We start from the raw sequence: 14,436 nt of genomic DNA, 5'->3' as shown, positions 1-14,436 counted from the left end.
CCCATAACCAATTTACCACTCAAGACTTCATGTAAAGTTATAATCTTATATGAATGGATAAAGAAGATGTGGTGTGTATATGCAAACACGCGCACACACACACACACACACACACTGGAATACCACTCAGCCATCAAAAAAAAAATGAAACCTTGCCATTTTCAATGGTGTGGATGGAACTAGAGGGTATTATGCTAAGGGAAATAAGTAAATCAGAGAAAGACCATTATCATATGATTTCACTCATGTGGAATTTAAGAAACAAAACAGAGGATCATAGGAGAAGGGAGAGAAAAATAAAACAAGACAAAATCAGAGAGGGAGACAAACCATAAGAGATTCTTAATCATAAGAAACAAACTGAGGATTGCTGGAGGGGAGGTGGATAGAGGGATGGGGTAACTAGGTGATGGACATTAAGCCTTAATAGCTTGATATAATGAGCACTGCGTATTATTTAAGACTGATGAATCACTGAACTCTACCTCTGAAATTAATAATACACTACACATTAATTAATTGGATTAATAAATATATGTAAAAACTTACAATCTTATATTCTCTATGATAGAGGCTTGGTATTTTTAGATATGTAAAATAAAGACAAAAATTGATAAACTCCTAAAATCTTGTCCTCTTATTCTGATCATGACAATTTTAAAAGGTTAAACTTGAGAAGGTTAAAGATGGAACAAAATTTAAGAAAATCAAGTGCCTATCTACCTATCTTTTAAAAGCTGTCACTATTGGAGGCTAACACATAATTCATTAGCTCTGAGGGCTAATTTATGGTCTCCCACCACATGCTAGCTCAAAATGGAGCTAGGTTATTAAAGATGCAAAGATGAATAAAACCTGAGTGGATCCCTTGGGTGGTTCATAATCTAGAGAGCTTATGTAAAACTTCCAATAGTGTAGTTACACTTTAAATGTCATTTTCCTTCCATTCTTCCTCTCCAGAGAAGGCAGTTGGTAAGGACAATCCCTGTTCTATGTACCCTTTACCTATAGAGGTTCCTTCCAGTCACTGGTAATCATCCTGTCCTTGAAATTGTCTCAGAGATCATCCTGGTTCTTCTACTTCTCTAATCACTTTTTCTCTTTCAGCCTAATAAAATAAAGGCATTCTTCAAGGTTAATTGCTTAATGGAAAAAAGAGAAGACAAAGACATTAAAGAAAATCTGTAGGTTATACTTAAGATGAAACAATAATGATCCCAGATGCAAGATCTGAAACAAAGGATAAAACAACAAACAAAACCCCAAACTAGCAAACCAGAAGTAGAAGAAAACTTCTTCATTTTTCATAAAGGATATCTACAGAGATATTTGATGGTGACATGTTTGAGGCTATCTTTCTCAGATCAGGAATAAGAAAAGTTGGCTTTTATTACTGCTTCAATTCAACAGTGTTCTAAAGGATCCAGGCAGTGTAAAGTGAAAGCATTTAAAGTTGTAAGAATTGGGAAGTCAGAAAGAAAATTGTCATTATTTCAAGGTGATATCATGGTCTACACAGAAATTCTAAACTAATCTAGGGATAAATTATTGAAATTAATAAGAGTTGGTAAGGCTTTCCAATTGGATATTAATGTAAAAAAGTCAAATGTACTTTCTGTTAACCACAAACAATCGTTTAGAAGAGAAATTCTTAAGAGATACCATTTAAGCAACCGCAGAAATAAAACATGTAAGTACCCAGAAATAAATTTAACAAAAGCGAGTTAACCTTTATGGAGAAAATTACAAATCTTTCAATACGGAAGAGTTTAGAAGTTACACCAGGTTCTTAAATAGGAAGACACAACCCTGATGATGTCAAGCCTCCCAGCGTTGGTTTTCTGATTCAACACAATTCCATTTGAAATCCCAACAATAGTTGTTTTTTTGCAGAAACACGGTAAACTGACTCTATAATTTGTATGGAAGAACAAAGGGACAAGAGCCTGAAGAAGTGATTTTCATGGAGCAGAAACCAATGGTCCATAAAGATATGAAGAAATGCTCAATCTCATTGGTACCCAAAGAAATGCAAGTTAAAACCAAAATGAGATATCCCTACACCCTAATCAGATGGGCAAATATTAAAAAAAAAACCACTACCACCACCAAATTTTAGAGTGTGGAAAAACAAGGACACTCACGAATTTCTGGCTAAAATGAAAACTGGTATAATCACTTTGGGAAATAGTTCAGTATTACCTAGCAGAGTTGAACATGTGCCTCATCTATAACCCACACATTTCACTGTTGGGTGCAAACCTTAGAGCAGCAGCAGTTCTCAAACTTCTTGATCCCAGGGCCCCTTTTACGCTCTTGAAAATAACTGAGGACTCCAAAGAGCTTTTTATTTATATGGGTTATATTTACCAGTAGTTACTCTATTAGGTATTAGAATTGAGGAAAGTTTTAAACATGAGAACACACAAGCACACATTCTATCAGCTGTCAGAGCAATGACATCACCACATGCCATGTGAACTCTGGAAAATGCCACTGTATGCTTGTGAGAGAATGACAGTGAAAAAGGAAAATGATACTTTGATGTTATTATAAAAGTTGTTTTGACCTCTCAAGCTCCTTGAAATGGTCTCAAGGAACTAAAGTTCCTGGACCAACTTTGAGGACCACTGCCCTAGAGAAAGTCTAGGCACCAGACATATTTAAAAATGTTTGTAGTAGTATTGCACATGACAGCAAAATCTAGAAACAATCCCAAATCCATCAACTGATATTTTCATTCCCCGCACTACTACACAGCTATAAAAAGCAATCAATTCCATTTATGTTTGACAATATGAATGACTCTTGAGTAATAGAAGCAAGTCATGGAAAAATATATTCAGCTTTTATTTAAAGTTAAAAAACAGCTAAACTTAATGAAGTACTGGTGAAGGATACATCATAGGTGGTAAAGCTAATGAAAAGCAAGAGAATGAGTAACATCAAATGCAGGACAAGTCACTGCCCCTGAATGGCAGGGCTAGGAGTACACAGGAAGCTCTACTTCTTTGGCTGAGTGATAAGTATATGGGTATTCACTTCATTCATGTTTCATACAGTTTGTACTTAAAAGATATTTCAAGGGGCGCCTGGGTGGCTCAGTTGTTTAAGTGTCTGCCTTCAGCTCAGTTGGGTCCTATGGGCTTCCTGTCCTGTTCAGTGAGGAGTCTGCTTCTCCCTCTGCCCCTCCCCCTGCTCCTTCTCTTTCTCTCTCTCTCTCTCTCTCTCTCTGCCCCCCTCTCAAATAAATAAATAAAATCTTTAAAATGAGATATTTCAAATTGTAAAAAATAATAAATCAAGACAAAACAAAAATTAAAGGACTAGGAAATTATCGGACGAGAGAAAATTATTTAACTTAACAGCAATGAAAGAAACCACAAAGGATTGGGTAGTTTTCAATATATTAAAAACATGAAAAAAGTGGAAGTGACATAAACAAGAGAAGTTCAAACCAGCTGTAGAAGCCATAGTGATGAAAAAAATTTAAACTACAAATCGATGCAAATACATGAAAAGACGTTTACTCTCACTAGTAACTAGATGCAAACTGAAACAAAGAACCCTCAGTTAAGGAATGACGACGACAAGACAAATGGGTAAGGCTGTGGTGAGGTTAACACTATCACACATGCTGGTGGGAATGAATCTCGGTGCAACTTCTGGGCAGGAAAAGGAAACACATATATGAAGTATCTTAAAAATATTCATACTCTTGAAACCAATGATTCTACTTCTAGACATGAATCTTAAGGAAACAATCTAAACTACTGCACAAAAAACCATATTAACAAAAAACTGGAAAAAATCTAAATATCCAAATAGGGAGTATTTAAGATAAAAGAAAATGATCTCTTATTTATTGAACTAAGTATTAAATAGTAATGTAAAACAGTTTACATCATCAATATCGGGAAATAAAATTGATCGTGTCAATTAAAAAAGGCAAGCCCTAAAATTACATACACAATAGTCTTTTAACTACTCTTTAAATTTTTAACACATAGGAAAAAATGACTGAGGACACCTGGCTGGCTCAGTTGGTTAAGTGTCTGACTCTTAATCTTGGCTCAGGTCTCCATCCCAGGATCATGAGCTCAAGCATCGCATTGGGCTCCACACTGGGTGTGGAGCCTATTAAAAAAACAAAAACAAAATGGAAAAAATGCATCCACTGTTAGCAGAGCTATCTCTGGATAGTAAGCTTATGGGGGACTCTTTGGGCTTTTTTGGTATCATCCAAATTCATTTAAATGAATTCATATACTTGTAAAGTCAAAAAACAAACCTAAAATAAGAAAGCCCACCAACCCCTCAACTGCTTTCCAAACTCACTAAAGTAGAAACATCGCTTTTGTTCAAAGCTCTCTACACTACATTCCCAGCTGTCTTTAGTGGGTGTGCTTACCCTCCTTAAGGTTCATCAAGGTGGACCCCCCATGGCTTCCAGACCATGTTCTGTACCTTCTCACTACAGTGCCTTAGCTCAGAATATCTGATCCATCTGGATCATATTCTCTACCTGGCCAAATTCAAACATTTTCCAAAGTTCATGAGAAACACCACCTTTTTTTTTTTCTTCAAGATTTTATTTATTTAATAGAGAAATAGAGACAGAGAGCACAAGCAGGAGGAGCAGGAGAGGGAGAAGCAGGCTCTCCAGTGAGAAGGGAGCCAGACTTTGGGCTAGATCCCAGGACCCTAGGATCCTGATGGGATCTGAAGGCAGACGCTTCACCAACTGAGCCACCCAGGTGCCCCAAAACACCACCTTTTTTATGAAGTTTTTTCTCACTCCTTGCTAACCCAATCACCCCAACCACGTGTGATTTTTTTCCTTGTCTTTGACTTCTACGGAAATGATTTTAGCACTCTTATTCCTCTTGATACAATTTGCCTGAATTCTAATAGCTCTGTTTTAACACCTCTACTAGATTGTAGTAGGTCAGGAAGAGGCTCTATCCTTCTTCACTTCTTTCTCCACTATTAACACACTGCTTCCCAGAATTAAGCGCAGAATGAGTATTTGAGGAACCAAATAAATTACTGTCACAAGAGAGTAGTCTCTTGCCTTGGCCACCAGAAGGAGGAAGAGAGAACGGGAAATGCTCCTCATTTGAGACTCAGCATGGAATTTCTCACAGAAACAAGGAGGAAAAAAAGGACCATTTGTAATGCATAAAACAATTATGCACTTTTATTCCTTTTGCCAGCTACAAATCTATCCATAATTGGCAACTTAATTTTAAGGAAACAAAAATGTGCTTGGAATTCCCAAGAACCTACCTCCAAAAGGGTTTCTGGAGTACAGCCAGTGCTTAAAGTGACATATTTGCAGATAATTATTTTCCTTCAGGAAAAACATCACATGTTTGCTCAAGTCAGCTTAAGCCTCTTTTGAAACAAAAAAAATGGTAGTGAAAATAGAAAGGGTGAAGTGAAAGACAAAGGAAGAAGGAAAGTGCAGGTTCTCTAAGCACTTGAGTTAATTTCTAAAAAGGAAACCTGAAAGGGTGAACACAAGCAGATCAAAACTACCTTTTTACCATTTTTCCTACTTTCCTACTTTGAGATGCAGTATCTCAAGAAACATACTTTAAAGGGAGAAAGTCTTCACAGGTTTTTATTTTTCTTTCCCGAGCAAGTCTTTAATTAAATTAGTATTTACAATACCTGTTCAGATAACCTGCTCACATGCATTCACATGTACCTGAATGTGTATATTTCAGGTCAAAACCCTCCTTATACTTAATGCATTCAGTGCTCTCCTTTGAAAGAATGCTCATCTTTATGAAACATATTGTGAGGGCTGCTCTTTGCCAGACTTTGGGGAGAGGGGTGGAGAGTCAGGACAACTCATAATGCAGACTTGGATTAATCTCCCTATATATGTATTTAAGCATTGCTATATTGAGTATATATTGAAAACTGTGCAAGGTATACAGAGGTGAGTCAGTCCCCGCTCTTAATGTCCACAGGTTGCCCCAGACCCGTATACATTCTACGGAGGAAATGAACAATAAGCAAGTAAACAAATGAACACAATAATACAGGTTATGGTAAGAGCTGTAAAGGAGACAAAATAAACAAGACGGGGAGGCTATTTGATAATCAGTAAAGGCCTCTCAGATACATTTATGCCAAGATGGAAAAGAAAAAAAGGACCTAGCTGTGCACACTATCTGGGCAAGAGCCTTCCAAACAGAGAAGTGGAAAGGTCCCAAGATAAAAACAGATTCAGTCTGTTGGAAGAACATAAAAGAAGCAGTGTGGCTGGTCATGTTTTTCAAACTGTGGATCACTGCAACACGGAGTCATAGGTTTTCAGAATAAGTATTCTTTAATGAACTTTTGCTCCAGTTATGTGTATATGTGTGAGTGTGTCCTAGTTTGCAATGTGTGATATGTTACTTACTGTGGGCAGCGGTGAAATCTGTACTAAACAAGGAGAGTAGTTACAGATTAGGATGGAAGGGTGGGCAAGAACTACAGCATGCATGGCCTTGCATTGTAGGCCACCATAAGGAATTGAGATTTTTATTCTAAACACAATGTGATTGTATTGAAGACTTTCAAGTTGGGGAGTGATATGATCTAATTCAACACAATGGTGTTGCCTAAAGATTTTCACTATGGTGAAATTCAGAAAACTAGCTCAGGCCTAGCCACTAAGACCAAGGATTTGGAGCAAATCACTTAATCTCTCTAGATCTTACTTTCTTCATTTTAAAAATGAGAAGGCTGGACCAAGATAACTTACTATCTTCTCTATTGCTAAACTTCTATGACTATATATATATATATATATATATATATACACACACACACATATATGTATACATATATACATACATATACACGTATACATATATCCTGCTTCCTTTGTTGGGCATAAGTACATGACTATTGGGAAGACACTAGTGCATTAGGTCAAGTTTTGGGTTACTTCTTAAAATACTATACACCATGTAACTCTAAGAATTACATTTCTATAGAAAGCAATTTTAGAATTATCTCTTTCCTGGAACCAGCTATATTATTTAAATGAGATCTCTGGGCTAAAAGTGAATCAAGTGCTTTTGCAACTCTCTAGTGCAAAGTTTGGGATGTAAAGGAAATTGACAGGGAGGATGAAAAGATTTAGTGACCAGGTTATCTGGAACACATTTCCTTATTTGTTCTAGGTCATCACTGACATTTAATCTAGGGCATTCTAAAGTTGCAGAGAACCTCTGCTGAGCCCTAAAGTTAAGATGCAGAAGCTTAACCCCTTCTACAGCAACCAAAATGACTTGAGACAAAATATTCGTTGAGAGCCTACAATAGGTTAACCGCATGCTAGACAGTCAGATATGTTTTTTCAGTTAATTATCCTAACCTAATTATTCATATTTCACAGATAAGAAACAGGGGCTTAGAAAAGACAACAAAGCTATTAAGTGGCAGGGTCAAGATTCAACATTTCAGACTTATAATAAATTATCCTGCAAGTTTAAAAAAATCACTATACAAGGATTAAGCCATCAGTTTCAAGTATCTGGGACATTTGTCCAACCATATGAACACATAATGTTCAACCAATAAATCAATTCTGGACTTTGGTATAGGTGCTTTAGCTAGGTGCAGTGTAGGATGAAAGAGAACTTGTTCCAGCACTGGAAGGCCTACTCCGTGGGTAGCATACTGGGTTGTATGAAGTGGAATCAGGCAAAATATCTAAGGAATTTGTATTCCCAATTAAGTACACGTGAATAGCATTATGGCCGTTTCCAGATTCTTTTTCTCTATTGTTGCTGGTGAAAGGTCAGCAGAGAAACTGCACTAGACAGTGTCACCTGTGCCGTGGGCCTTGAAAGTGTCCTGCAAGTTCCATAAACTCGAGATGCTAGAAACTCACCAATTTCCAACTTACATTAACCCTTTAGGAAGCAATGGGCGTATCACCTGCCCAATTGGAGCAGCGTGGATGGCGTGTATGGAGAAGAAAACCTTGGGAACGTGTAGGGCATTATCCGTGTGAGGGTCGAAATGGTCCCTAAAGCCTTTCCCCAGAGACACCTGCAAAGATCTTTGCAAAGTTAGGGACCGTCGCTGCACACCTGCCTCAACATCGAGAACGCGGTACCCACCTGTCACATATTCGGCTTCGAATCTCCGCCGGGTCTCAGAGATGAGCTTGGCTTTATTCTGGGCGTGATACTGAAAGGGAGACACGAAGGGACGCTTAGATACCACGCGCACCATCCCGCTTCCCTTCAGCCCAGCCCACCTGCACCTGGGCGCACGGCCCCCGGGCTTCAGAGGAAGCTTCCGGGTCTGGGGGGACGGCCGGCAGCCGTGTGGTCGCCCCCTCACCTCGGCCATGGTCGCGGGCGTGGACGAGATCTCGATCGCCGTGGCCACTTGCCCACCTGTCCGAAAATCTCATCACTGGCCCCGCGGGCCGGGAGGTAGAGAGGGAAGGGCGGGAGGTGGAGACGGTCGCGTGACACCGGGAGGCGGGCGGAAGCGTCGCCGCGTTGCCCAATCCAATGTGGCCGCCTGGGTGTGGAGGCGGAACCAGGCCCCAGCCTGGCTTTCCATTAGCTTCTCGTTTGCGCTCCGCTCCCTCGACGTCCCCTGCACTGCGGACCCGCCTCCGCCTACCGCCGGATCACGGGAGCTTCCCGCGCCGAGCTCCGCCCGAGCGAGCTGCGCCCGCCCTTAGCTTCACAACATTCCCCGGAGGCCCCGCCCCCTCAGCCTCCCTTGGCAACCGTCTCCCCGCAGGCGGGGCCGGCCCCGCCTCCTCTGCTCTCGACGCAGCCTCCGGCCCGGATCTCCCAGGATGCAGCGCGCGGGCGGGAGGTTTGGAGTCCCGGGACCCTGCGCCCGCCGAGGGCGTCTCGAACGTGGCGGCTCTGGGACGCAGGTCCTCGCGCGGTGAGGTAGGGCTGGCCCGTGGTCCTTTACCTGTGGCTGGCGGCGGAGCTGGCTTCACTCCCATCTTTGCGGGATAAGGGGAGTGGAAGCGAGTCTGCCGGAGCCTGTGGCCATCACTCTTTGGAATGGTGACTAGGTATTAAGGGCTTGCCGTGTAGAATTATTTCTCTTGAAACTTTCTTCGCCCTCGCCTCATCTTTCCCACTTGCAGTGCGAGAAACTTATCGAGGATTATAAATTTGAAATCTGTAAACTAAGGCAGCTGTATAGAAAGTTAAATGATGTAAGGCATCTTACAGTTTATTAATTAGGGTAGTTCTCACCCTGGGGCAATTTTGTCTCCCTGGGGACGTTTGGCAGCTTCTGGAGGGGAGGGGAGGGGGGCGTGCTGGCATCTAGTGGGTATTGCTAAATAGCCTGCAACGCACAGGGCGGCCCCTATGACAGTTATCCAGAGCAAAATGACAGGAAGTGCTAAACTTGAGAAAGATTTAGGTTTATAAAGGCACTGGAGCAATTTTACGGTTGTCGGCTAAAATATTGAAATCGTTTTGAATTCAAGAATACAGGTTTTTTTTTTGTTTTGTTTTTTTTTTTTTTTAAATTGAGAGATACTGGGATTGCCTGGGTGGCTCAATAGGTTAAACATCTGTCTTTGGCCCAGGTCATGATCTCAGCATCCTGGGGTCCAGCCGCATAGGGCTCCTTCCTCAGCAGGGAGTCTGCTTCTGCCTCTCCCCTCCCCCTCCTCCTGCTCGCGCGTTCTCTCTCTCTCTCTAATAAATAAAACCTTTAAAAAAAACTACAAAGAAATTGCAGGAAGAAAACCCCCATACTTCCCCCATCCATAATCGACCATAATTGATACTTTAGAATCTTTGTCCAAGACTTTTTGATATGCTACACATTTTTATGGGAAAAATGGACACATTGTTTGAAAATAATGGAATACATTGTTAAAAATACCATTACAGCTATAGTTAAAGTCTCCCTCTGGCTTCACTCCCCTACCCTGATTGCCTGTCTCTCTCTCCACAATAAACAGTGATCGGAATTTGCATTGAATCTTTACAGAATCTTTGCTTTTGAAATTTTGGACCAGGATGCCTGGGTTTGAATCCTGGCTCTGTCGCTTCCTATTTTTAGGCCTTTGAGAAGATCCTTAAACTCCATGCCTCAGTTTCCCCATCTGTAGAATGAGATACTGTTGCCTACAGCATAATAATGTACTGAGTAATAAATGAGTCCAAAGTGCTTAGAATAGTACCTGGCGCAGAGAAGCACTCAGGGAATGTAGCCTTTGTAGGTAAACAGAAAATATGTAATGTTGTTTTAAGTGTTTTGATTTAGATAAATGTACTGGAGAATACATTTTTCTGCAACTTAATTTTTTTCCATTTGATTTTTGAGATTTGGCCATACTGGTATGCATACATCTAATTTGTTTCTTTTAACTATACTATGATATTCCATCTGTATTTATTCATTCCCCTACTGATGGTCATTGAAGTTTTTACTTTTCTTACTATCACAAATAGCACAGTAACCATTCTAGACCAATGTCTTTGTCCATTATTATGTAGGATTATTTCTCTGGGTTCATATCTAGAAATGAAATTGCTGGATATATGTATTTCAGGTGCCTGCCAAATTGCCTTCCAAAGTTACCTCTCCCTTTAATTACGAGCTCATAATTATCTAATTGATGGCTCTGCCACCATTCTCACCTCACCCCATCTTTAACAGTCACTAGGATCTTTTATAATTCAGAAGTACAATCTTGTGATTTCTATTTTTGCAATCTTTCAGAGGTGTATCCTTGCTTAGAGAAAGTTAGAAGTCCTTAGGATGACATAAAAAACCTTTAACTTAGTCTTTCCTAACTCTCTTAGTGGATCACCATTCCCCAGCATTCACCTACATTTCAGATACACTTAAGTGTTGTTGGAAAAGGGAAAATGGAGCTTGATTCTGGGTAGGCCCTAACAAATGATTTCCAGTTACGTAGGTAGAAAAACATTTTAAAAGCAGACTTATTCTGTAGCCAAGTTAACTTACTTAGGTAAATAATGTCCTGTATGTTGTGAGAAGTACCTATATCGGTAATATGCTTATAAAATTATGTTTAATATTATTATTTGAAGTTTTTAGTTGAGGGTCTTAATTCGACCTTTTTTCCAAAGATACTCTCTATTGGTCACACTTGATATATTTTCTTAGCCATATTTTTAGATTTTATCTGCAGATAATGTAGTGCTCTTTTAGGATCTTCCTCAACCAGATAGGTAGTTTATATGAAGAGTTCTGAAATTTATGACACCCAGAGGAGTTTATTAGCATTTGAAAGGAACACTGTTTATTTGATAGGAAGATGATAGGGAAGAGTGGATGAGGGTGATCATTTATTGCTAACCTACTATTATTTGTTAGCATGTATTATTTCCCTACTATACTCTTCTGTTTTCTTTTTATGCACAAAATACATACAGTCAACTTTGATATATGGTAATACAGAACAGGAAAAGCTCAAATTAATTATGTAGTATTTTATAAATAATCTGCTTCCAACCCCCTCTCCACCCCATTAGCTGCAATAGGAAGTAAAGCTTAACTGGTTTAAGTTATGTTTTTTTTTTTTCTGTTGTAAAGGTGTAAGCCACAACAGTGTAAGCCACTGTTGTAAGGATAAGTAAAAAGTCAGATGACCAATAGGCTGGAATAGTAAGCTTGGTGCCCTGATAATCAGGATATGATTAATCAGAGCTTGTTTATATTGGTTTTAGAACCCATAAATTGATCTTAGTTTCATTTGTTTCCATATTATTTCTATCTAAAAAAATAAAATTACCATTTAGTCCGTAGGCTTAAAGATTTGTTTTATGACATATACTAAGAACTCTTCTCTTAAAACAGATGTTGTATCAGTATAAAATAAAATGTACACAGGTATGCAAATTCAATAAGCCTTAAGATTATAGAAAGTTTGAGGGAAAAATTTATCTTCATAAATATATTAATGACTTCTAATTTTTAACTCCGAAGGTGATCAATTTTAAATAGCTTACATTTAAAATGTGCCTGGTTTTGTAGTATTTAAAAATAAAGACCTTTCATATAACAATCATTTAAATCTATTGGAATCTAAACTCATGAGAATAAGTTTGTTTTTTGCCTAGAGCTCACACTAAAAGCATGTTGGGTTAGGATTATATCAGGGCTTTGAATGCCACGATTCAAACTTTATAGCAGTGGTTTGCAATCTTTTGTCTCTGTGTCATTCATATGTTCAATTCAGTGTTTAGCGTCTATCTTTCTAGGAAGTAATTCAGGGATCATAGATGTATTGAGAAGGGGGAGAGGGTACATGCAAGGTTTTTGAGGTAGGGGACAGGTACCAGATCTGAGGGGAGAGAGACTAGAGTAAGGAAGATCAGTTTAAGAAGCTTTTGATACACAGGATCTCTCTCCAAGAGGCTGAGAGAAGAGCTTTTGATACTCAGGATCTCTCTCCAAGAGGCTGAATCATCTGAAGGCTTGACTGGTGCTGAAAGATCTGATCCTAAGAAGGCTCGCTCACATGGCTTTGGCAAAAGGCCCCAGTCACTTGGTGATTGTTGGCAGGAAGCCATAGTTCCTTGCTGTATGCATATTTTATGGGGCTGCCTGAATATCTCTTAATAATATGGCAGATGGCTTTCCACATTGCAGGTGATCCAAGGAGCAAGTCAACAAGGAAGCCATAATACTCTGTGACCCAGTCTCAGAAATCTCACGTCCCTTCTGCCATATTCTGTTGGTTAGAAGTGAATCATAATGACCAGCCCTCACCCAAAGACAGGAGAATTAAGTGCCACTTCTTGATGGAAGGAATTTCAAAGAATTTGTTAACATCATTTAAAACTACAACAAATGATGTATTTGGAAATCAGGCAATAAGCCACAGCATCTCCAATTTGAAAGTAGATGCTGACTAATCGAGTCTGCATTTTAATTGAATTGCCTCTAAATTAAAGTCATTTCTACGAAATGCTACATTAAGTTAAATTTGTAGATGATTCAGTGATAATTTTTTCTAATTGGACTCTTGGTAGATTTTTATAAGAAAAGAACAAGACCTAAGCCTTTGCAGTTTGTTTTTCATTCAACAGAGGAAAGCATTATTACCTAATTGCAAATGACCTAGTTTTATTTCTGAAGTAGTTGAATTTCCTGGTGTAAATGATCCACAAGTAGGAGAAAAGAAAGAGTATGAGTTAGTTAGTTACTTATAGTGGAAAGGGACCTTTCAGCATTCACAAACTGCTAAGTATGTGACTATTCTGAGGTTTCAAAGGTTAGGTACTACATAAACCAGAGCTGGCCATGATGATCATGATGATAATGACAAGGGTAGTAGCTAACCTTTATCGAGCACTTTCTGTGTGCCAGGTTCTATTTTAAGTGGTTTATGTTAGTTAATTTCAATGCCTTGTGGGGTTATACTGTTATTATATCCCATTATATGTGGATATGAGGCACATTAAATAACTTGCCCGAAATCATTTTTCTATTAAAAGGCAGAGAAGGCTCACCATTCACATGGTTCCTTAGGCTCTCCAACCATGTGCAGTTCATAGCATATGCTGAGATTTCGATAGCTGTTAAAAGAGTGACTCTGCATGTATAGCCACTGAGTAGAAATCAGCCTCTTTCTCTTATATGTGTGTTCACTATAAGGGGTGTTCCTTTTTTGTTGTAATTTTATTTTGCAGTTAGATTTGGCCTGTATTCTTTTTTGAACTTTATTTTTACTATTGAAGTATAATTGACATGTTACATGTTTCAGGTGTGCAGCATATTGATTCAACAATTCTATACATTATTCAGTGCTCACCATGGTAAGTATAGTTACCATACACCTTTATTATAATATTATGGACTACATTCCTTGCACTGTACTTTTCATCTCCATGACTTATTTATAAGTGGGAGTATGTACTTCTTAATATTCTTCATCTATTTTGCCCGTTTCCCCACTAACCTCTTCTCTGACGGATTGTGCTCTGTATTTAAGAGTTGGGTTTTTTTGTTTGTTCATTTTGTCTTTTAGATTCCATGTGTAAGTGGAAACCTATAACATTTATTTTTTTCTTATTTCACTTTATATAATGTCCTATAGGTCCCAGGTGTCTATCAATAGATGAATGGATAAAGAAGATGGGGTGTGTGTGTGTGTGTGTGTGTGTATGTGAATATTTAAAATGGAATATTACTGAGACAAAAAAGAATGAGATCTTGCCATTTTTGATGCCATGGGTGTTCCTTTGTTTTTCATTCTACTTTACTATTTCTCTCTGGTTGCCTTGCTGAGAGTTCAGTGTAAGGGGATATATGCCTGGACAGTGTGGTAGTTAAAAGTGTAGGCTTAGGAATCAAAGAGGCCCTCTTCCAAATCTAGTGCCCCTGTCAATTAGTGTTAATAACCTTGGAAAATTTTATGGCCTTTGTTAAAATAAGAAAGTTTTCTCAGTT

General features: G+C 38.9%; 2 protein-coding genes across 5 annotated transcripts in view; one reads left to right on the top strand and one right to left on the bottom strand.

Moving 5' to 3' along the window:
* Positions 1-8,720, bottom strand: part of MOSPD2 (motile sperm domain containing 2) — a 53,257-nt gene extending 44,537 nt beyond the window's left edge. Inside the window, exons 1-2 of one of the 2 annotated variants that reach the window (XM_025437012.3) lie at positions 8,359-8,720; positions 8,133-8,202 (exon numbers count right to left, since the gene is read on the bottom strand). In XM_025437012.3, the coding sequence (XP_025292797.1) occupies positions 8,133-8,202; positions 8,359-8,367 (79 nt within the window). In that variant the 5' untranslated portion in view covers positions 8,368-8,720. The remainder of the gene's footprint in view (positions 1-8,132; positions 8,203-8,358) is intronic. The other variant, XM_025437002.3, reaches the window with a different exon arrangement.
* A 2-nt stretch (positions 8,721-8,722) lies between these two features.
* The window catches only part of FANCB (FA complementation group B), a 462,529-nt gene continuing 456,815 nt past the window's right edge, over positions 8,723-14,436 (top strand). For 2 of the 3 annotated variants that reach the window (XR_003131918.3, XR_004812878.2), the window contains exons 1-2: positions 8,730-8,930; positions 13,751-13,802. The gene's annotated coding sequence lies outside the window, so the exon portion shown is untranslated. Of the gene's footprint in view, positions 8,931-13,750; positions 13,803-14,436 lie in introns of all 3 variants that reach the window. The other variant, XM_025436924.3, reaches the window with a different exon arrangement.

This window comes from Canis lupus, chromosome X (assembly GCF_003254725.2).
Source record: "Canis lupus dingo isolate Sandy chromosome X, ASM325472v2, whole genome shotgun sequence".
Classification (NCBI taxonomy): Eukaryota; Metazoa; Chordata; class Mammalia; order Carnivora; family Canidae; genus Canis; species Canis lupus.
This window is presented reverse-complemented; position numbering and strand designations above follow the sequence as displayed.